This window comes from Triturus cristatus, chromosome 3_2 (genome assembly GCF_964204655.1).
Source record: "Triturus cristatus chromosome 3_2, aTriCri1.1, whole genome shotgun sequence".
In the NCBI taxonomy this organism is placed as follows: Eukaryota; Metazoa; Chordata; class Amphibia; order Caudata; family Salamandridae; genus Triturus; species Triturus cristatus.
In genome coordinates, this window is record NC_140584.1 from 616,481,086 (window position 1) to 616,506,138 (window position 25,053).

At 47.6% G+C, this 25,053-nt stretch overlaps 1 protein-coding gene across 1 annotated transcript in view; it reads right to left on the reverse strand.

Moving 5' to 3' along the window:
• The window catches only part of DDB1 (damage specific DNA binding protein 1), a 990,203-nt gene that overhangs the window by 33,188 nt on the left and 931,962 nt on the right, over positions 1-25,053 (reverse strand). The window contains exon 26 of the mRNA XM_085648506.1: positions 18,538-18,661. Within this exon, the coding sequence (XP_085504632.1) occupies positions 18,538-18,661 (124 nt within the window). The remainder of the gene's footprint in view (positions 1-18,537; positions 18,662-25,053) is intronic.

The window sequence follows — 25,053 nt, forward strand, 5'->3', positions numbered from 1 at the left end:
AAAACCTTAATCTGCTAGAATACACAGTCTTGGCTGATGGTGCTACAACTACTGGGCACACATCTAAAACATAAGACAGGCAGAGGGAAAACCAGTCTCAAGATTTTTGGTAAATTTTCAGGCAAGTATAGGATCTTCACATTTGGATGCAAGCTGCCCTTGAGTTTTGGACTAACGGGTAATCCTTGAACAACATGGGCTCCAGGATGAGTTCAGAAGGTTTAGGTACCATAAACTTAGTCTGGGTTTATGGTGATAACTTATGCTGAATGTTGCTCTATTTTTAATTTTTCTTCATTGCCCTCTATATCAGGGTAAATGGTTGGAAGGTGTAATGAAAATGAAACATCAAGTCTACTAATAAGGCATCCCTTAATCCGAGGGCCTGAGGAAGCTGTCAAAATGGGTTACGCTTTCTGTTAAGATTTGAGATCCACCTCCAAAGTCAAACGGAAAATAATTATGGTGTGAACCTCTGCTAATGGAGATCTATTTTTGCGCAGCACCTGCTAAACAATCCACTTTCAGATTATAAGCCCCCACTAGACAAGCTTCTGATAGGCCAATTATTTTGTCTCCAAGTTGAATGTGACAGATTAAAGAGCGTTTGTGCAGAATTGTTTTGCTTTTTGATCTCCTATTGTGTTGATGTAGACCTCCATAGCAATTTTGTCAGTGAAAATCTAAACCTGAGCTGCTCAGGCAAGTGTGAGAAAGCATTTCAATACTTTGGCCCCAGCTACGAGAACTTAAAGGCTACAATTCAGCAATGTCTTCCATGGACCTCTGAGACCTTTCAACGATCTATCCCCTCGATTGGCCCCCTTGTCCTAGGAGAATCGCATCAGAACTATACTGAACTGTGGTGCAGAGTACAGACGGATAAAGGGTAATACCTCTGGCTACGTCCACCACTGAAGTTGTTGAATCTGTATGGTTGAAGAGTTTGTCCTAAAGGCTTCCATAAATCTGTTCCACATGTTTCTCGGATGCCACTGCACTTTCTGAACCCTCACATGTGCAGGTGTGTGTGAGGGTTCAGAAAGATGCACAAAGCCATCAACCCAAGCAACCTCAGGATTGATCAGGCTGACTGCAGAAAATGAACGGGAAACTGGTTGATAGTGTGCAGAATATCTTGAATCCAAACACAGATGAATGGCTCTCTGAAATAGTCCTACAAGTAGATATGTGTCTTCTCTATCACTGCTTAATTTGAAATATTAAAGACAAGGTGGGGGTCTGAAAGGCAAATCACTCAGTTGTTTAAAATATTAGATACTTTGACACAATCAAATGTTCATTACAAAAACTTTCTTTAGGATTTGTAAATAAAGAGTTTCTTCCAGTTGGGTAACTGTTGTCCACAAAATAGTATTTATATCCAAAACAGAAAAGCCAACACATCTTTGCAACTGAATAGATAATTAGTACTGCCCACGGGGCTTCCGAAGTTAAACAATCAAATTTGACTTAATTGGTTGTAAACTAAGGGTTATGGTTTGATAAAAATGTAAACATTTGGATATGGTTTCTGCACAATTTTTGGTACGAAATAGTGTTTGAAGATGTTTAGCAGCCTAAAATTAGTCACAAATCATTCTTAGTAGGTTAATTTCTGTCTCAGGCCAAAATAACTGGATGGATTCTAGTCATGAAATAGTACCATGTCAATGACTGAATCCTGAAGGGGATCTGTCCTGAGGAAAAAAAGGATCTTGGTCTGGAGGCTTATATTTTTCTGTAGCACGGATGGATCAGACTTTACAGATGTTAGAGTCAGAAATAACAGCATTACAGGCTCCAGAAGACCGGGTACTGAAGGCAGATAATCTGTGATGCAGGACTTAAAATGAATCTCAAATGCTGATCTTGTGGTGACGGGCGTTGGAATGTTTAGTTTTGCTGCCCCTCCAACCAGAATCTCAAAAGTTATGTCATCCACATGGGAGACATGAGGTTGTGGAGAAGGTGGGAGAATATTCCCTGATGAATGAGAAGTCGGACAATGACGACTAGGAAGGAAAGCATTTGTTTGAATCATGCTGAGTGCGAGACCTCCTCCTGGAATGCCTGGAGCTCCTGGAGTGAGAACGTGATCATCCCCTAGAATGACTACTAGAACGGTACCCTTTCCTTTTGTGCATGCTTCTCTGTTCTGAAGTTTTATAAGGAGCATAGTGTGGTAATGCTTAGGGCATTACCAGAGACTTCGGTAGATAAAAGCATTGGAGGCTTCAGAGTTGCTGGTGAAAAGACGAGACTGATCTTCAAGGTGACTAGGTGGAAGGTAGGTTGACTACTACAGTCGCTGCTCTTGAATGGGAGGATTTTCTTGAGTACTTTGAATCGAAGGTGTTAGACATCCTCCTCTTCCTCAAGTGGTGAAACAGCTCAGAAGACAGACTATTTTCTCGGAGTTGCCTATCCTGAAGGTGAGATGCCAAAAGTCCCTACCATCGAAGGTGGAGTTTACTGCGAATTGCCTCTGGGCCGTTATTTCAAATAGGTACTCAACGTCGACAGCCTTATGGAATTTGACATTGCAGCATGCGTAGAGATCGGATGACACTATGAAGACAACTTTCTAGGAGGCCTTCCAGCTATCGACAATGAGCATGTCACTATTGTACCTGTACCTGTCCTCAAACTCAGGTCTCCACGCAGCAGCCTAATCTTTTGCCTGTCGTTCAATTTGATGATCTTTGGCAGGCACACTATACACATTTCATGGGGTCTGACTGGGCCTTCTTTTTGCCGCAGGCAGGGCATTTCACAAAGAGTGAAGGTCTTCTGGCAGAAAATTACTAGATTACACTCAGCCTATAGGATGTCAAATGATTGCCTTTTTGTAAGGTAAAACATGCAGAGCTCATTGCTCTAGGATCCTGGTTTGAGGTGCTGGAAAACACACCTGTTACCTGTGTGACATGATGGGGCGAAAGGTTAAGACCCTTAAAAGGAACAGTGTGTTTTTACTCGTGTCAATGGCAGCCTATCTAACAATGCCCATTGTTTCCTTTCTTTTCCTTCTAAAAACAAAAAAAGGTTTGTGAAAGATTTCTAGTTGTGGTTTTGTTCATGTAGTGACTGTTTTCCTTAATGGGCTTCTTTTTCAAATGGAATGTGGCCACGTTCAGCCTGTTACTACACTGCAGACAGTTTCCTCTACTTAAGGATACTTTATATATATATGTCAAAGAACGTTCGGTGCACTCACGGGGTTTGTCGTAGGCTTACATCATCCGACGCGTTTCTGGCTTCTGCCTTCTTCAGTGCGGAAAGCCTCAATTCCTGGAGCATTAGTGACATTCAAACCAACCTGAAATCTAATAGGTGGTACTTTAGCCAATGGGAGAGCTGTATTCCTCAAAGGCCGGCAGTGGGGCGTTCGTTACGATGCGTTGTTATTCGAGCCTTGATGCTCCATTTCGTACTTTCAGATTGCCATATTCCACCACCTCCAATCATAGCCACTGTGCTCCTATGCCCCTCGCCTGCCGCTGGATGATATGTTCGATTACCCTGTGGGTGTCCCTCTTATGGTAGAGCACCCTGGCTTTGTATGAGCCACGGCCATCATGGGTCGACAGGGTCCGTCAGCGGCGGTTCTGGTAGCCCCATATTAAATTATCAACACAGTTCCACCTGGGCCACCGAACCTCGGCGGGTGCTTTCGTAAAACTGGGGTGGGACTAGTTTGTTTAATGTCAAAGAACGTTCGGTGCACTCACGGGGATTGTCGTAGGCTTACATTATCCGCAGACGCGTTTCTGGCTTCTGCCTTCAGTGCGGAAAGCCTCAATTCCTGGAGCATTAGTGACATTCAACCATGGTTGGAGTATCAAGGCTCGAATAACAACGCATCGTAACGAACACCCCACTGCCGGCCTTTGAGGAATACAGCTCTCCCATTGGCTTAAGTACCACCTATTAGATTTCAGGTTGGTTTGAATGTCACTAATGCTCCAGGAATTGAGGCTTTCCGCACTGAATAAGGCAGAAGCCAGAAACGCATCTGCGGATGATGTAAGCCTACGACAAACCCCGTGAGTGCACCGAACGTTCTTTGACATTAAACAAACGGGTCCGACCCCCGTTTTACGGATGCACCCGCCGAGGTTCGGTGGCCCAGGTGGAACTGTGCTGATAATTTAATATGGGGCTACCAGAACCGCCGCTGACGGACCCTGTCGACCCATGATGGCCGTGGCTTATACAAAGCCAGGGTGCTCTACCATAAGAGGGACACCCACAGGGTAATCGAACATATCATCCAGCGGCAGGCGAGGGGCATAGGAACACAGTGGCTATGATTGGAGGTGGTGGAATATGGCAATCTGAAAATACGGAATGGAGCATCAATGCTCGAATAACAAAGCATCGTAACGAACGCCCCACTGCCGGCCTTTGAGGAATACAGCTCTCCCATTGGCTAAAGTACCACCTATTAGATTTCAGGTTGGTTTGAATGTCACTAATTCTCCAAGAATTGAGGCTTTCCGCACTGAAGAAGGCAGAAGTCAGAAACGCGTCTGCGGGTGACGTAAGCCTACGACAAACCCTGTGAGTGCACCGAACGTTCTTTGACATTAAACAAACGGGTCCCACCCCCGTTTTACGGATGCACCCGCTGAGGTTCGGTGGCCCAGGAGGAACCGTGTTGAATATATATATATATATATATATATATATATATATATATATATATATATTCTGCTCCAAAGGTTGTCCACCAGGTGAGCAGCACTCGATCAGCAGCTTTGTTTATGATAGGCATGGACGAGGATCCGCTTGTAGAAGCCGCTCCGTAGTGGAATTGCCCGACGCGTTTCGAAGCTCCATATGCTTCTCTTCAGAGGCTTTAACGGAGACGGTATGTGCAAGCGCTGAACCTACTTCGCCATTTTCATATTGCACTCCCACCAATGGGAAGCTCGAATGAGACTGTGCATTGTGAGAAATATGGTCCGGATAGCACACAAATCTTGTCCTGTATGGACCATGCAAGTGGACTTGTCCTCAATCCTGTTTGCCGCTGCTGGCCCACATTACTGACATGATGGTTACCATGTCAGGTGGCCCCCGTAACATTACGGGGTGGTGCAAGCTCCGCGGCAGGACAGCCGCGTGTTCCATTCTGCTCCAAAGGTTGTCCACCAGGTGAGCAGCAACGTTACGGGGGCCACCTGACATGGTAACCATCATGTCAGTAATGTGGGCCAGCAGCGGCAAACAGGATTGAGGACGAGTCCACTTGCAGGGTCCATACAGGACAAGATTTGTGTGCTATCCGGACCATATTTCCCACAATGCACAGTCTCATTCGAGCTTCCCATTGGTGGGAGTGCAATATGAAAATGGCGAAGTAGGTTCAGCGCTTGCACACACCGTCTCCGTTAAAGCCTCTGAAGAGAAGCATATGGAGCTTCGAAACGCGTCAGGCAATTCCACTACGGAGCGTCTCCTACAAGCGGATCCTCGTCCATGCCTATCATAAACAAAGCTGCTGATCGAGTGCTGCTCACCAGGTGGACAACCTTTGGAGCAGAATATAACACGCGGCCGTCCTGCCGCGGAGCTTGCACCACCCCGCAACGTTACGGGGGCCACCTGACATGGTAACCATCATGTCAGTAATGTGGGCCAGCAGCGGCAAACAGGATTGAGGACGAGTCCACTTCAAGGGTCCATACAGGACAAGATTTGTGTGCTATCCGGACCATATTTCCCACAATGCACAGTCTCATTCGAGCTTCCCATTGGTGGGAGTGCAATATGAAAATGGCGAAGTAGGTTCAGCGCTTGCACACACCGTCTCCGTTAAAGCCTCTGAAGAGAAGCATATGGAGCTTCGAAACGCGTCAGGCAATTCCACTACGGAGCGTCTCCTACAAGCGGATCCTCGTCCATGCCTATCATAAACAAAGCTGCTGATCGAGTGCTGCTCACCAGGTGGACAACCTTTGGAGCAGAATATAACACGCGGCCGTCCTGCCGCGGAGCTTGCACCACCCCGCAACGTTACGGGGGCCACCTGACATGGTAACCATCATGTCAGTAATGTGGGCCAGCAGCAGCAAACAGGATTGACGAGTCCACTTGCAGGGTCCATACAGGACAAGATTTGTGTGCTATCCGGTCCATATTTCCCACAATGCACAGTCTCATTCGAGCTTCCCATTGGTGGGAGTGCAATATGAAAATGGCGAAGTAGGTTCAGCGCTTGCACACACCGTCTCCGTTAAAGCCTCTGAAGAGAAGCATATGGAGCTTCGAAACGCGTCAGGCAATTCCACTACGGAGCGTCTCCTACAAGCGGATCCTCGTCCATGCCTATCATAAACAAAGCTGCTGATCGAGTGCTGCTCACCAGGTGGACAACCTTTGGAGCAGAATATAACACGCGGCCGTCCTGCCGCGGAGCTTGCACCACCCCGCAACGTTACGGGGGCCACCTGACATGGTAACCATCATGTCAGTAATGTGGGCCAGCATCGGCAAACAGGATTGAGGACGAGTCCACTTGCAGGGTCCATACAGGACAAGATTTGTGTGCTATCCGGACCATATTTCCCACAATGCACAGTCTCATTCGAGCTTCCCATTGGTGGGAGTGCAATATGAAAATGGCGAAGTAGGTTCAGCGCTTGCACACACCGTCTCCGTTAAAGCCTCTGAAGAGAAGCATATGGAGCTTCGAAACGCGTCAGGCAATTCCACTACGGAGCGTCTCCTACAAGCGGATCCTCGTCCATGCCTATCATAAACAAAGCTGCTGATCGAGTGCTGCTCACCAGGTGGACAACCTTTGGAGCAGAATATAACACGCGGCCGTCCTGCCGCGGAGCTTGCACCACCCCGCAACGTTACGGGGGCCACCTGACATGGTAACCATCATGTCAGTAATGTGGGCCAGCATCGGCAAACAGGATTGAGGACGAGTCCACTTGCAGGGTCCATACAGGACAAGATTTGTGTGCTATCCGGACCATATTTCCCACAATGCACAGTCTCATTCGAGCTTCCCATTGGTGGGAGTGCAATATGAAAATGGCGAAGTAGGTTCAGCGCTTGCACACACCGTCTCCGTTAAAGCCTCTGAAGAGAAGCATATGGAGCTTCGAAACGCGTCAGGCAATTCCACTACGGAGCGTCTCCTACAAGCGGATCCTCGTCCATGCCTATCAAACAAAGCTGCTGATCGAGTGCTGCTCACCAGGTGGACAACCTTTGGAGCAGAATATATATATATATATATATATATATATATATATATATATATATATATATATATATATATATAATAAATTGGTTGGTATCCTGAGTGGAGGTAGGACAATTCGGGACTTAGAACCACAAATGAGGAGAAACTGGCAGAGAAACTGAGTTTTCAAAATTACATGGAAAATTCTGCTCTCCTGAAAGTGATTTATATACTCAATAGAGGAAAGGGTAAGTAGGGCAATAAACTTGAAGAGTGCGGAGTTTTTTCAGGATGTGTTGAGGTTCTGATACAGATGCATCAGAATGTTCTTCTCTGGCCCTTTTCATATGTTGGTGGTGTCCTAGCAACAACAAAGAACACGTTTCGATGTTGCAGTGCATTGGGGGAAGGGGGAGACCAGAAAAAGCAGCTTCTCTTCGGGGAGTGAGTCTCCATTTGATTTAAATGCTGTTTTCTTTCAGTAGACAATGAATGATTTGATCTCGCTCTTGCAAATAGTTTTAAGATGCAAACGGTTTAAAGTTCCACAATGCCACATCATACTTACATACTAGGCAAGAAAAGACAAAGAAAGTGGACCTGTAGCTGAAAGCTAGGAAACTTCCTGATGCCCGAAGATACTAGACTACGAAGACACCAGACTAGGACATCTCCATAAAAGTGAAAACCTTTCACTGCGTAGCCATATCACTTCAACACATAAGACTATTGATTAAAGCAGCTGTGAGACTTGGGAAACAACTTCAAGTCATTGATGAAACTTGTCCACTCTTTCATCACCCCCAAGGACATCATGGATCCGAGGCTGGCTTAGAACAGTCCAGAATGAGCAATCAGCTGGAAGGGATATACATTTGAAAAATAAAATAAAAAAAAGTATAAGCTACTCTCTTTGGTGGTGGTTATTCTTCTAATCACTTGTTGATTCTTCTAGTCTTGCAAGTTGTTTGTAACATAGGTGGGAAGAATGAACATTTGTTTACACAGCAATTAATTTATTTTACCAGATATGCCAGTGCACATTTGCGGCCACATCAAGGCTTCATTCCCTATGCTCTTAACTCCCAGTCACTTTCTCTTCCACTGCATCGGAATGGAAGGATTAGGGGTAAATTCTCTGGAGGAGTTTAACTAAGGACTACAAGTATAACTGACTGCAGTGAGAAAAACTGGTTTCCAAGAAAAGGAGACTGAGAAAAGATGGAGTAACTGCCTTGTTTTCTATTCATGGAATCCTGGAATTGTGCTTCAACCAGAAAAAGCATCACCAGAGAGCCCTCCCAGACAGGAAAGAATATTTGATACAAAGATGCACAGGTTCATGAGCAGGCTTGATGGAGTCAATCTCTTTAAGAGGAAGAAAAGGGAAAAGAGGACAAAAGCTTGAGCAGATGTGACCACCATTGCTGAACAAGTTACTTACCTTTAGTAATGCCTTATCTGGTAGAGAATCTATCTAGCTGCAGATTTCTTAGCTTAGAATATCCCACAGGCGTCATCATCAGCACCAGAAGTGACATGCGTGGTGCCTTTATAGGTGCCACCCCAGCACGCCGACGTCCATTTCTCTTCGTGACTTTCCAAGCCGGAAGTGCAGAGCCACGAGAAACACAGGTGTGTTCATCTAGGGCCGTTAATAGGGGAACAGCCCTCAACTTTGAAATCGCAGATCGGCCAAAATACGTTGGTTCAGTAAGAAAGCTGCAGCTAGAGTCTATCCGATAAGGCGTGACCGAAGATAAGTAACTTGTTCATCTGATAGAGACTTGTAGCAACAGATTCTTTACCTTATAATAGATACCCAAGCAATACTTCCCCCTCCCTGGAGGTGAGGCCTGCAATATGGATTAAACTAAGATGTCCTGTAGGATCATCATGCCGGACTTGACTGTCCAGACAGTAGTGCTGGATAAATGTGTGCAGGGAAGCCTACTTCACAGTGATTACAGCCTTGGCTCTGGTAGAATGAGCTTGCAAGCCTTGAGGAGGTTGCTTTTTGGCCAATGCTTAACAGATCTTGGTGCAGAACACTATCCATTACGAGATGGTCAGTTTCTGCACCACCTTTTTCTGTGACGTACACAACAAAGAGTTGATTGTTCACTCAGAATTCTTGTGTGGCCAATACAGAATGACAATGCTCTTTTTGGGACTAGCTGATGGAGTATCTCCTCTTAAGAGGGGTGAGGTGGAGCATAAAAGATAGGCAGAGTAATGGACTGGCCTACGTGAAAGGGAGTTTCCACTTCGGTAAAGAAGATGATCTAGTCCGAAGGACCAGCTTGTCTGGATAGATGTTGAGTTAGGGAGGATGTGCATGCAACTCACAGATTCTCGGGGCAGATGATGTCACGAGGAAGGCCGTTTTTTACGGTGAGAAGCTTGGAGACCTTTCAGAAACCTATGTACAATAGGAGGATTTGAAAAGGTATGATGGATCTGGCAACGGCAGAAATACCACAATGGCAGAAAGATAACCTTTTAACGTGCCTAAAGCAGAGCCCTGCTGGGCTAGGATAATAAACAAATGAACCTGGTAAAGGGCTGCAGATAGAGGGTCAACGTCCATCTGTACACCATGCCATGAACTTGCTCCAATGGCAGGCGCATACCATCTTGGTGGAGGGACACCTGACTGCCAGGAGAACATTGCAGCCTTGCTGCCAGAAAGTCAAATGCTGTCAACTGTTGGCGCTCAATCTCCATGCATGAAGGCAAAGCGTTGTCAGGTTCGGGTGCAGAACCCTGCCATGCGACATAAGATCCTCCCAAAGAGGCAGTCTAATTGAAGAACCAGTGCTCACCCTCAACAGCTCAGGACCCATACTTTCCATGTCCAATCTGGGAGCCACAAGAATGAGTTGGGCACAGTTGTTACTGATCTTTTTCAGAACTCTGGGCAGTAGTGGTATTGGCGGAAAGGCTTAAAAGAGGCTGGAGCTCCACTCGAGATGAAATGAGTCTCCGAATGAGCACAGCATTGGAAACACCAGTGTGCAAAACTGCTGGCATAGCACGTTCTAGAGGGAGTCAAGCAGATCTAACGAAGGTACTTCTCACACTTGGAAAAGACCTTGCGCCACCTCTAGATTGAGACGCCTTTTAAGATCTGCTAAGCATTGACAGCTGAGTTTGTCCATTCTGGAGTCCAGAGAACCCGCCAGGTGTCGAACCAACAGGGATATGCCCTAACATTCCAGCAATGTCCAGAGGCGCAGTTCCACTTGACAAAGAGTCCATGACCTCACCCCACCCTGTCTGTTGCAATACCACATGGCGGTGGTGTGGTCCCTGAACACTTGAACCAGCCTTTGCCTGATCAAAGGGAGAAATGCCTTCAATGCCAACCGGATTGCTCGAAGCTCCAATAGATTGATGTGAAGTGCGGATGGCACTGGAGACTAGAGTCCTCTGATCTCCACCTCTCCCATATAGCTGTCCCAGCCCAGGAGTGACACATGAGTCACTACAGTCAGCTCTGGTTGGAGAAGGAAGAGGGGTCTGCCACTGAGCCATTTCTGATTTGAACCATGTCAGAGAGACTCCCCTGATACTGCGCCCATTGGAACTTCAGGTCCCACTGCAGATACCACATATGCCAATGGTCATAGTAGGATGCAGAAGCCAAGCAGCCTCATCGTCCATCTCATTGAAATCCAGGATAGAGGCTGAAACATCAGTATCATAGCCTGAATATCCTGGACTCACAGCTCGGGAGGATTGGTGCAAAACTGCAGTGTTCAGAACAGCTCAGATGAAAGGGAGCACCTGAGAGGAAGTCAGGCGGGACTTCGGCTCGCTGATAATGAACCCTAGCAAATTCAGAAGGTTCGCTGTAGACTGGAGGTGGGAGACAACTGCCTGTGGTGAGCCTGCTTTCAATCGTTGAAGTAGGGGGAAGACTGGTATCCCTAACCTCCGAAGGTGAGCTACAACCGCTGCCATCACTTTCATAAACACCAGAGGGGAGCTGGCAAGGCCAAAGGGGAGCACAAAAAGCTGAAAGTGACCTTGGCCAACCATGTACCGCAAGTAACGCCTTTGAGCAGACAGGACAGGGATGTGAAAATATGCGGCAAGCAAATCAAAGTGATATCAGCCATTTTCTCGGTCAGACAGGACTTGCGCAAGCATGAGCTTCTTGAATTTCTCCTTTTGCAGGAAGAGATTGAGAAGATGCAGGTCTAGAATATAACAAAGGCCTCGGTCCTTCTTGGGTACATGAAAGTAGCAGGAATAGCAACCACAACCTACTTCTGATGTTGGCACCTTCCCTACAGCTCTCTTGCCCAAAAGAGCTAACACTTCCCGACGGAGCAAGGAGAGGTTTTTTTTCGTCAGCTTGTCATAAGTCGGTGGCACGGGTAGGGGAGTAGCCCCTTTGGACAAGCTGCAAAAACCAACGTTGGATGTTATTGACCTCTAATTGTGCCGAAAGAGTATCCTCCCCCCCCCCCCCACCCCACCCCACCACTGGATGCCCATGATGGCCTGAGGGCAAACTTAAGGGTACTGAATTCTCGAACTGTGGCTAGGTTGTAATTTGCGCATAATCAAAGAAAAGTACACAGCAAGTGAATAACAATGAGAAAGGTGCTCAAGGGAACAACGGGAAACAGCCACTTCGAATCCCAAAATCCTCAATTACACAGGGTAATCGACGATAAATATGTACAAAAAAGCGGTTTGTTCCCGAGCAATAAAGAAAGTACTGTCCAGTATGAAAAACGACAATAATCTTAAGAACAAGATCCAATCCATATGTATGAGGATTCGTTTTCTTTATTGTTTCCGTCGTCCTGATCACATGTTCTACAAAGTCAGACCAAGGATATGTGCAGCCAACACGTGTTTCGTCTTGGGGCAAATAACCCCCACGGACTTCCTCAGGGCATACATTTTTAAAGTTCAATCATATGTATAACGAGTACGATGGAAGGATCAATCAGTGTTTAAAATGTTGCAGGGCAGTGTCAGAAGCCTCAATTCTGACTCCGACAGTGTGGTCCATATAGAGTTTAGTTTCATACGACAATAGATATTCTGTAAAAAGGAGAGTACTCCGTTTATTATCTGGGGTCCGATGTAAGTAAAAAAAAAAAAAAAAAGAAATCGGTCCCCAGATAATTCACGGAGTACTCTCCTTTTTACAGAATATCTATTGTCGTATGAAACTAAACTCTATATGGACCACACTGTCGGAGTCAGAATTGAGGCTTCTGACACTGCCCTGCAACTTTTTAAACACTGATTGATCCTTCCATTGTACTCGTTATACATATGATTGAACTTTAAAAATGTATGCCCTGAGGAAGTCGTGGGGGTTATTTGCCCCAAGACGAAACACTTGTTGGCTGCACATATCCTTGGTCTGACTTTGTAGAACATGTGATCAGGACAACAAACAATAAAGAAGATGAATCCTCATACATATGGATTGGATCTTGTTCTTAAGATTATTGTTGTTTTTCATACTGGACAGTACTTTCTTTATTGCTCGGGAACAAACCGCTTTTTTTGCAAACTTAAGGGGTTTGGAGGCTTTTTGTGATGGTAGTGGGGGGCGAAGGGCTGGCATGGCTCAACTTCCGGCTACCTGTCCCAAGTGGTAATTGGGAACCGCGTTCTCGGCCACTAAAAGATTACAAGGTTTCCCGACTTCTGGCTACCTGTTCCATGTGGTAATTGGGAACCGCGTTCTCGGCCACTAAAAGATTACATGGTTTCCTGATCCTGGTTGCTAGGTATGTAGAGATTTGGTTGAAAGCCACTTCCATGGCCACAAAAGGGTCAGCACTGGGGTTGGTGAGGGGCCATGGAAAGGCCCAAGGACATGGCCGTAGCCCTGCTGTCCTGAAAGAACTTTAGCGCAGAGTCTGCCTACTCTCCGAACAAATGAGAGCCATCAAAGAGCATGTCCATAAGTGAAGCGTGGACATCCCCTGAAAAAGTCAGAAGTTCTCAACCAGGCATGGCACCTAAGGGCCATCGATGATAAAATCGATCTGCCCAGAGAGTCCATTGTGTCCAGCCCACATCTTATGGTGAACTTGGCTGCATCTCTCCCATCAGCAATTGTTTGAGCGAGTATCGCCCTTACCTCCTCCGAGACCATGGGCAGCACGTGCGCAGCAGAGTCCCAGCTCGCATTGGCCCAAGAGGCACGCAGTGTTTACGGACAGCAGTGCCAGGCTGGCAGAAGAAGACATCCTCTTCCCAAATGTATCCAGCCTTTTGGATTTCTTTTCCGGGGGAGTGTCAGGGAATACACCAGGGTTGACTTTGGAGTGGAGGCCTGGACCACTAAGCAGGGTGTGGTGCTGGGTGAAGAAACTTGGGTCCCATGGGGGGGAAGGTGGCGGGCAATTGTCCTATGCACAGGAGCACCTGTGCAGTGCTTAGATCATGCTCTGAGTAGGATATCGGTAAGAACTTCACTGAATGGGAGTAATGTATCGGTGGGGGATCCTCTCAGCACCTCAAGACGTGTGTTGAATGCCACTGAGGGTATCGTAATGTCCAGGGCATCAGCCAACCTTTACACCACCATTGCAAATAAAGAACTGTCATCCGTAGCCACGGCACGGCCTGTGCCTGGGGAGGTGTCCAGACGACTGCCATCTGCCAGATCATCATACCAGATGTGCTTGGGACGTTCTAACATCCATTATCCATAAAGGTCTGCAGACCCCTCTGTGAGAAAGTGCCATCTTTCTTGCATGGTATGCCCCAACTTTTTGTTGAATTGCTGATGTACTTTGACGGAGTGTGCCCTGGGCTCCTGCCAATCAGGTGCCCAGGGCATGTGTTCCTTCCCTAAAACCCAATTGGCATCTCTGGCCACATGTCAGCCCCTGGGAAATGGTACCCAGGGCACTGTGACCAGAGAAGGCCCCTAAGGGCTGCAGCACTTATTGTGCCACCCTTAGAGGCCCTGTACCCTGACACACACACACTGCCTTTGCAGGCTGAGTGTCTTGGTACAGAACAAAACAAAGACGACATGGCACACATCCATGTGTGCCATGCCCACAACACACTGCCCTGGCATACCTCAGTCACCCCTCTAGCTGGGTGCCCTATTCCAGTGGTGTGGGTACAGGTGCATGAACCATGTACCCCTACAGTGCCCAGGTCCATTCCTGGGCACTGTAAGTGCAGTGCTGCCATTAAGAGTATATGGTGCTAGAAAGTCGTCCTCACGAACTCCACAGCACCATGATGACTACACTGAAGACTGAAGTTTGGTATCAAACTTCTCAGCACATTAAATCCACACTGATGCCAGTGTGGGATTTAATGTAAAAATGCACGACAGAGGGCAACTTAGAGTTGCCCCCTGAAACTAACCTACAACCCACGTCCTGACTGAGAGGCTGCCACCCAGCAGACATGTTGCTGGACCCCTGGGTAGAGAGCCACCCGCTCTCGTGGGCATGCAACAATGCACATCCTGGGGCGAGGTGCTAGGCCTCCTCCCCCAGGATGGGCAGGGTAAGCTTCAAAGGCACGCCGCCTTTGTGGGCCTCTCCAGAACACTTGCTGTACTCAGCAACTGGTCCCCACCGGTTCTGACCCCCACTCTGGCGGGAAGACTGTCGGGAAAACCCAAGTGAGGAAAGGGGGTGTGCCAGCCTCTGCCAACCCCACCCCTCAGGTGGGGGAGGCAAGGTGAAGCACAACTCCGGGCTCTCGCCATCTTGAGGATGGGGAGCCCTACCCAATCAGGACTAGGCTCCTGCCCCCCTCCCACTGGAGAGTGGCAGGATAGGGGGTGTACTCACCCCAGGAAAGGGCCCCATTGGTCTCAGACCTTTCCCTACCTGTAACGCCCCTACATTTAGTATTTAGAGGCACCCTGAACCTTCCTTCCTCAGATCCCGATTCCGAAAATACAAAGAAGAACAAGAAGAAAGACCTGCCGTGCAGCTCCTAACAAGAGGACAACACCAACTGACTTGGCCCCAGCCCTACCGGCCTGTCAACCCTTGAACCTCCTCCTGCTACACCCCGGCGTCTCCAGAGGTCAGTAACCTCAAAAACCCCGGAGGACCCGATTGCCTTGCTCATCTAAAGACTGGGACTCCCACAAGCAGTGGTTCTGCTCAAACAGCAACAACCCCTGGAGCCAGGCAGGAACCGCGAATCCAGCACACTGGGCACACGCCGAGACCGGCCGGTGCCTGAGTGAACAAAGACCACGAGGACGTCCCCCAGGTGACTGTGACCAAGAATCTAGCACCCAAGGACTCTCCTCGACGCTCCTGACGACGCCTGCAGCCTCAACTCCAGGGACCCCCCCCACTCCCAACAGCGATCAGCAGAGCGTAAGATTTGCCGACGCAAAAGACACCCCGGCGCCCTGCGGCCCCCTGTGCCCAACTCCTAGGTGCCTACCTAACCTACAGCTTCCCAACTTATCCCTCGAAGTGGTGGTCGCACCTGAAGAATCTCCGTCCCCGTGCCTGCAGCCTTTGTTCGTCTCGCAGCTTTCCCATTGAAATCCATTGGGCACCCGAAGGCCTAAAAGCACACTGTACCCAGCCGCCCGAGTGCCCCTGGAAGTGCAGCATCTGTTCTATTCTACTTCCCCGCCTGCCCTCTGTAAGTGACCAGGAGCTCCACTCTCACAGCCGCGTTGCATGCCTGCTAGCAGCCACCAACCAAAGGACCCCTGCCCGCCATAGGCTAACATTGGGCCTACTCTCTCTGCACCCGGCTGCCCCTGTGCCCCTGAGGGTGTAACTACTGTACCTACCTGAACCTGGGAGACCCCCAAGTCTTGCCCCAGAACCTTAACTCTGCCAGTCGAGTTCTTACCTGAAAGCCGATAACTCACATTTTTTCCATAGGGTAACATTGACTGGTTTTCACTTGGAAGTTCTTCCAAGTGTCGAGTTTTGAAACTTTAAAATATTCACACTAAAACGAAATTACTCATCTGTTACTAGGAGAGATCCCAGTGCTGGATCTTGGTGCCCAGCACTGGCCCTAAAAAGTAATTACAACTGATTTTCAGATGACCTATTTTTCCCCCATAGGATAACTTTGCCTGGTTTTCACCAAAAATTCTTCTGTCGATGTTTGCAACTTACAAATATTCCTTAAAAATCGCCTCTTTACTATAAACGATTTCTTTCAACTGTTTACAGGAGATGCACCAGGGCTGAATCCAGGATCAAGCCCTGAGTAAGAAAAACATACGTAAAGTAATTTATATTGCATTTACTTAAAATTCCCATTGAGCTCAAAGTTATTATTGTGTTAGGATTGTGTTGCATATTGCAACAACTATCTATTGCATTGAAAAGTCTATTGCTTATTGAAAGCATCCAACTATAGCATCTCATTCTGAGAAAGTATTTTTATACCTACTTGTGGTTCTAAAATAAAACAATATATTTTTACATACAAACCAATTGGCCTAGAGTTCAGATTTTGAGTGTGTGAGACCATTTGCTGACTGATTGTAAACAACAAATGCTTCACACTGTCCTCTGATCCTGCCTTACTGTTCGACCAAGCTACCACTTTAGAGAGTAAGGTTATATCCAACTTTAACCTCTGCCAAACCTCTGGGAACTGTTGGACTCTGCACACACTGAACCTTACTTTGATGCAGTATATACAGAGCCCCTTTCTTACACCCTCCCACTCATCAACCAATCCACGCCTGTCATTTGAATAAGGCACTGGCTAGTCTGTCCCCGGTCGCTGCCAGTGTTGGACAACGCCCACCTGGCTCCGTATCGGAGTGAGGAATGATGGGGTTGCACCACCGCTGGGTGTTGGTGGTATTGGCACCTGAGCGAAAACCGGGGAAAGTCAAAGTTGATCGGCCTGCGCTGCTCCAGATTCATCAATGGATCCTTGGAGCCCGACTGGTGCCGAGAGCGAACTTGCTGGTGGTAGACCAGTAGGAGCCCCACCCAGACCTGTGGGGCCAAAGGACGTTGCAATGGGGTTGGTGCACCTAAAAATCAGGTGCACAGCCTAGCAAAATTCCTTAAGTTGGGCCGAGGTCGCTCCAGCTCCTGGAAATTCAGGGAGGTGCAGAGATGGCCCAGGCGCAGGCGCCACCACAGAGCTAGGCCTCAAGTGCTGACTTGTCCGAAGGCTTGGGCAGTGAAGTCAATAGCCTCTTCGACTTTTTCTTTGTGTGGGACCTGCCCAATTACTTGGAGTACTGGGTACGACTACATGAATGATCTTGATTCCTTCCTCGCGACGGACAGCTGGAGCATTGCAGAGTCCATCGACATCGGGTGCAAGGAGCTTGAGGGAGAACTCCTTCAGCACCTTATGGTGCATGGCACAGCAGTCCAAGCATGTCCTGGCGTCGTGGTCTTGCTCAAGATACCAGAGACAAACCAAATGTTGGTGCGTCATGACATCTGCCGATGACAGATGCCACATGGCCTAAAACCTGCTTTTCTGGTGGACAGCCTGCACACCAGGAGAAATTTTAAAAATAAATCTTAGACAAAAAGTTGAAAAAAGGTCAGTCAAAAAGTGACTGTGGGTAGCTCTTATCCGAATCTGCACTGACTGGTGTAGAAAGAAAAGAAATGACGTCAGCGCGCTGGGATGGCACCTATACAGGCACTGCGCATGTCACTTCCGGTGCGGACGACACCACACAGAGCTGAACGACGCCACCTACCGGTACACAGGGGTACTCCTCACCAAGAGTTTGTCTGACTCCTGGGTAATATTCTAGGGTAAGGAATCTACGACTAGAAGTCTCTATCAGGTATGGTTGTTTACTAGCAAAATACACCCATAGTGTAAGAAAACAATGATCAAGATAAAAGGCTTAACGTAGTGACAGTTGATGGTTTTGGAGACAATGGTAACATCACTAAGGCCTGATTAGCAACACTGCTGAGAGAAACATTTGACTACTAAGGAATAAGCAGAGTATGTGACTCTATACTGCTGTGTGCTCGTTTGAGCTCATTCAAGCAAAGCCACCATTGTATCATGTTCATACTTGGCACAAAGGCAGTTCTCTGCTTGAATTTAGGAACTCAGGGTCATATTTTCTTTCCTTCACCATGAACCTGTTCTAGTGAATGTAGATAATGGCCCAAGCCCCGGAAAGGGTTTCTTGTACGAGATTTCTTATCTTTGAATAGGGCTTCCGAGCTTTGGTTTGGGAAGAAAGCAATGTCTTCACTGTGAACCTACCTCTCACTTAAGATAATCCTCGATACTCTAATCACAAGAGTATTTCTCGATTCAGACTGTTCAAAACAAGGTTTGTTCAATCAAGGAAATATCTTTTTACCTTTGGCCTGCTGTCTCACCTGTAAGTTAGCAACAACTTCTTGCATTTTCGGCCTGCTGATATCCAGGAAACTCTCAATCAGATCACCATCAATGAATCCTGTTGCTGGCTCAGTCTTGCGCTCTGTGTGAAAAGATCTCCAGGTACAGCAGCAAGTCAAGGAGCAATTGTGTTTGCAAGATTTACACAAACCTCCACAACTGTTATTTTAAAGCCATTACAAATATTGACAACACTTCCAGGGCATCCGCTTTTTCCCTTCTAAAACCCTCTTTTCAGAGATGGGACATTTCCTAGCGAAGAAAATTAACTTGCCTGTAACCTGAGGTTGTCATAATGGGCATCTTCTTCATTAAATTCATAATCACAGCGCTTCCAGAAACCTGGTTTAGCAGGAAAAGAAATTTAAAGTATTGCTTAACCAAGGCATTTTTTTCCTATTTTCTTGTCTGCAAGCAAATTCAAATTAAACACTGCTTACAAAACACATTGCAGGAGGTGATGTCTGTGAACTTGATGACTGCACTTAATGCACCGAAGAACTCAAATGTGTCCTCCTGATAAGTGACAGAAATCACATTGTGTTCTTGGCTTCCCTCGTGTAATGCAGTGGGGAGCCCAGACTTGTATCTCACTGTTCCCCTCCTCACTCCCTCTGTGCCGGCACTGAATAGCATTGCTGCCTTGCCAGTCTGTCTTTGAGGGAGGCATGTCCACGCCACACTCCTTTGCAGTGTCTTGTAGTTCCAATTAATCTATATAGGATCTGCACGTTTGGACAACGCACTGTGGAATTGGTGTCCAGACTAATTCTAGACACCCCCACCGGGTATGTTCGCCTGTATACCAGCTAGTTCACAGTGCCACTGTAAACTCCTCTTACCAAGGAAAGAATAGTTCCTAGCAGCTATTGAACATGACAACCCTGTCCCATCAGGGATCATGGAAACAGTACTTTTTGCTCAGGCACTCGTGCTCACTTTGTCTCAGAGAGATACACAGAATAAACGGTGGGGATGTTTTTCAATAAGCATTTATTGAACCAGCGTCATTCTAGTGTAAAACAGGTGTGCTGTAACAACTATAAGACAGAAACAGATATAAATGATTATAAGCACCAATAGAGTAAATGGATGGTAGATTTCTACCATAGTGCTAAAACAATATATGCAAGCATATAAATACATGACAATAATGCGTACTCCTATGATGCAACCTTAACTAGATGTACCTGGCATGTATGTAGGTGTAGAGCCAAGAATCCCCCTTGGATGAAGCCAACCCCATTACCTGGTGTGAGAGAATGAAGGGCCCTGTCTTGGTCTCGAGATGGACACCCCACAGGAGATGTCAGACTACGGCATGCTGCAGTGTCTGTGTGCAAAGCTATGGTGTAAATATACCCAAAAGGTACACTCAGGGGTTCTACCTTGCTGTGTCATGTCGGTGAGGATGACGGAAGGGATGATCCTTATACATAGTTATCATGCAGAAGATGGTAATCTTGATGCGATTCTGAGAATCCTCATGCAACATAAATTAGGCTAGTGTTCTGAGAAAACCACATGTCATTTATGCAGCAACTTAACTTGGTAAAAGGTCAATACCAAAAGCCATTATGTAGTACAATGGTTGGGAAATGTAGGTGAAAGGTTAGGTGACTACCCAGGTCTATATTGGGGTACATTACAAAACATAACTGCAGGTGACTCAATCTACATTGTCGCAGGCTCTATCTTGTTTCTCTACCATTATCCGTAGATGATGGAGGGATTGGTGTCTGAGAGATGTGAACCCCCACCCCCCTTTCTTCTCTTCCTCTCCAATTGGTTGCAAGTAGGGCTCAGCGTCCTATGCAGCTTTAAGTACCTTATCCTTCCTACTCATCTTTTGTTAGATTGTTTTATAGATTTATATGGGCCGAAGATGCTTCTGGGTTGAAAGTGTGGGGTGGGGCGAGTTAGGTGAGGGAGTTCAAAGTTCCTCAGGATTTCAGTTTATTATTTGTTTTTTCTGGCCGCACAGTACTATGCATTATCATTACACATTCATATCTTGGCAGGGCTTGATCGTCCTAATCCTGTCCACAATCTACTGAAACATCAATGGATTAAATGACCAAATTAAACGGGAGACTGTCATGCAGTTCTTTAAACGCCATGTCCCACACAATCTTTTCCTCAAAGAAAACACATTTGTTGAGTCCCAACTGTAGATTCCTTGGGCATCCTGGTTATACAGAGATCTCTAATTATGTTCCAGAAAACAACTCCCTTCAAAGTAGGGCATTCCAAGATAGACCCACTGGGTAGATTCATCCTTGTCTCTGGTTCCCTCGATGAAAGAACTAAATTCTCGCTGGGGTCTACCTATCTCCCCCCCTCCACCTCCCTCAAGATCAGATATACTCAAAGTATATCCCGCGGGCGGCACAGCAGACCTCTTTGCGGTCCGCAGACATTCCTCTGGGAAACAGCAGCAGAGAAATTAAAGCTGCCAGAGTTTCATTTTTTTCTGTCATTTGTTACTAAACAAGCAACGTAATTTTCTGGTTCTGAGTGGTTTTTTCTATAGACCCAATTCAGACAGGAACTCCAGATTTTTAAGCCAAAAATGGCTTTATATTATGTGTCTCCTACCTAGAAATACCTCAGTTTCAACACAAGGCAAAAAGGAAAATAGATTTCCCTGTTTTTTTTTTAATCTCCCGTTTCCCAGTTTTGCAACGTTTTTTTTTTTAAACTGTCCTGATAATCTCCCATCTCTCCCTGGGGATGGCCCAGCATCGATGTGTCCCTCAAGCACATTCCAGACTATACTTTGTGGCCCCTGAGAAAATATTTATGAGTACCTATGTCCAATGTGATTCTTTATGCGTGATCACCACGGCCTTGACTGATACACATCCGGACTCTAATTACTGGAGGAGACTTCAACGCAGTCATGAATAAACGTGCAGATGATTGGCATTTAAAGCCCTTCACCACCCATAGGCCCTCCAGCCTCTCCGGGTGGTCCAAGGTGATAGGACTCTCAAATGTATGGCATGTATGCAGCAGAGGGGAGGTGGGGTTCATGTTCTTTTCTTTATGTTCCCTGCAGTGGCACATTATGCCTTCTCTCGGCTCAATTGCTTTTTCGAACCACTCAACATGATATCAGCGGTCCCCTGCCCCACCTTGCCAACCCCACTGTGGAAGGTTTAAGACTAATCAGGGATAGGGCAATGGCACATGTCAAACAACACTGGCATCAGAAAATCTACTATAATGGCATTGGAGAACAAGTTACTTACCTTCGGTAACAATATATCTGGAAGAAACCTGGGTTAGTTATAGATTCCTTACCTTAGAATTACCCACAGGCGTCAGACTGGATCCGGAAAGTTTTTCGTCAGCAGTACCCCTGCGCCTCGGAAGGTGGCGTCGGTCAACTACGCGTTCGTCGTCGGCATCATGGTCGCCGGGATGACGTTGCGGTGGCTTCTTACCCGCCTCCTTCGCGCGCTGACGTCAGTTCTGTACACGACTTTCCATGCCAGAAGTGCCGAGCCATGCAAGACATGGACTACTAGTGCACAAAACTATGGCCCGGAAAGGATGACCTTAACCCTAGAAGTCAGTTTACAGAACGAGGAGCATGGGGGGGGGGGGTAATCTGGGGGGAAGGAATCTATAACTAACCTATGCGTCTTACAGATATATCGTTAGTGAAGGTAAGTTACTTGTTCATCTGAAAGAAACAGTTAGTTATAGATTCCTTACCTTAGAATAGATACCCCAGGAATACCAACCCCAGAGGTGGGTCTGCAAACCAAGTTCACACCAGAAAGTCCTGGAGAACAGAACGGCCAAAGAAGCCATCTCTCCGGACTTGGCTGTCTAGGCAGTAGTGTTTGGTGAACGTGTGCAGCGATGCCCACGTAGCTGCCATTCAGGGGAACTCCTCATCCCAAAGCAGTAGTAGCTGCAGTCGCCTGGGTGGAATGGGCGCGCAGCCCCACTGGAGGCTCCTTCTTTGCCAAAGAGTAACAGGCTCTGATGCACAGAACGACCCACCTGGTCGTGTACAGCCCGACCTTTCTTAGTGACCACGTAACCCGACCTTTCTTAGTGACCACGTAACCAACAAATAGCTGGTCGTCCAGCCGGAATTATTTGGTGCGATCCAAGTAGAAAGAAAGCGCATGTTTTGGATCCAGACAGTGGAGCCTCTCTTACTCTTTTGAAGGATGCGTAAAGAAGGTGGGCAAAGTGATGGTTTGGCCAATGAAGAAAATAAGTAACCACCTTGGGAAGAAAGCAAGGTTTAGTTCTCAGGACAACCTTGTCTGGATGGACAGCCAGAAAGGGAGGCTTGGAAGAAAGAGCTTGTAGCTCACTCACCCTGCAGGCAGAGTGATGGCCACCAGAACGGCAGTTTTCAAAGTGATAAGTCTGAGAGGACACTTATGTAGCATCTCAAAGGGAGCGCACATGAGATAGATAAGAACCAAGCTCAAGTCCCACTGAGGTATTACGAAGGGAACAGGAGGAAAAAAGATGAGTAATGCCCTTCAGGAATCTATTTACAACAGGGGACTTGAAAAGAGAAGGCTAGTTGACGAGAGGTAGCCCTTTAGAGTGCCCAGAGCAGAGCCCTGCTGGGCCAAAGAAATGAGGAACAAGAGAACCTCAGAATGAGGGGCGGAAGGGGCATCCACAGCCTTTTCTGTGCACCATGCCACAAATTTGTTGCATCTGCAGGCGTATAGTGTCTTAGTGGAGGGACGCCTTGCTGCCAAGTTAACATCGCACACATCAGGAGGCAGGTCAAACAACGTCAACTGCCACCGTTCAATCTCCACGCAAGGAGGTGGAGGCTGGACAGGTTCGGGTGGAGGACTGCCCCCTGCTGCTGCGACAGAAGAGCCTCCCAAAGAGGCAGTCTGATCGGAGGATCAATGGCCATGTTGAGCAGCTTGGGATACCAGACTCTTTGTGCCCAATCCAGATCCTCCAGAATGACATGGGCCCGGTTTGCTTGAGCTTCTTCAGCACTCTGGGCAGAAGTGGTATAGGCGGAAAGGTGTATAGAAGACAGCAACTCCACTGGCGACAAAAAGTGTTGCCTATCAAGTGCCGCCTTGGAAATTCTAAAGCACAGAACTGCTGACATTGAGCATTCTCTTCGGTGGCTAATGGTTCAAACCAAGGCTCTCCCCACTTGCACCACCTCGGAGTGAAGACGCCATTCGTGATCTATCATGCACCTGTGTTCGTCCTCCCTGGCATTCAGAGAACCTGCGAGGCGTTGAACCGTCAGGGATATGCCCTGATGTTCCAGCCATGTTCAATGTGGAGGGCCTCCTGATATAGGGTTCATGCCCCCACCCAGCCTTCTTTGTTGCAGTACCACATGGCGGTGGTGTTGTCCGTGAACACCTGCACTACTCTGTCCCAGACATAGGGAAGGAATGCCTTGAGTGCAAAACTAATCACCCGAAACCCAGGAGGTTGATGTAGAGCCCGAACTCCGCTGGAGACCATAGGCCTCTGATCTCCGCCTCCCCATGTGGCTGCCTGTGAGAAAGTGCCATCTTTCTTGCATGGTATGCCCCCACTTTTTGCTGAATTGCTGAATGTACTTTAAGTGTGACCTGGACTCCTGCAAATCAGGGGCCCTGGGCCTATGTTCCTTCCCTAAAACCTAAAAGCCAAATTGGCAAACCCAGGCCACATGTCAGCCCCTGGTAAATGGTACCCTAGGTACCCAGGGCCTTGTGACCAGGGAACGCCTCTAAGGGCTGCAGCATTTATTGTGCCACACTTCGAGGCCCTGTACCCTAACACAAACACTGCCCTTGGGTACAAGACAAAACAAAGTCGTCATGGCCCACATCCCTGTGTGCCATGCCCACAACCTACACAGCCCTGGCATACATCAGCCACCCCTCTAGCTGGGTGCCCTATGCCAGTGGTGTGGGCACAGGAGCATGAGCCCTGTGCCTCTACAGTATCCAGGTCCATTCCTGGGTACTAAGTGCAGTGCTGCCATTTAAGAGTATATGGTGCTGAGAGCTCATCAAACACGAACTCTACAGCGCCATAATGGCAACACTGAAGACTGAAAAGTTTGGCATCAAACTTCTCAGCACATTAAACCCGCACTGATGCCAGTGTGGGATTTAATGTACAAAGCACAACAGAGGGCATCTTCGAGATGCCCCCTGAAACCTAACCTACAATCCATGTCTTGTCTGAGAGGCTGCCACACAGCAGACATGTTGCTGGACCCCTGGGTGGAGAGCCCCCGCTCTCCTGGGCCGGCAACAATGCACATCCTGGGCGAGGTGCTAGGTCTCCTCCCCCAAGATGGGCAGGGGGAAGCTTTAAAGGCATGCCGCCTTTGTGAGCTTCTCCAGGCCATTTCCTGTACCCAGCAACTGGCCCCCACCGGTTCTGACCCCCGCTCTGGCAGGAAGACTGGCCGGAAACCCCAAGTAAGGACAGGGGATGTGCCAGCCTCTGCCTACCCCACCCCTCAGGTGGGGGAG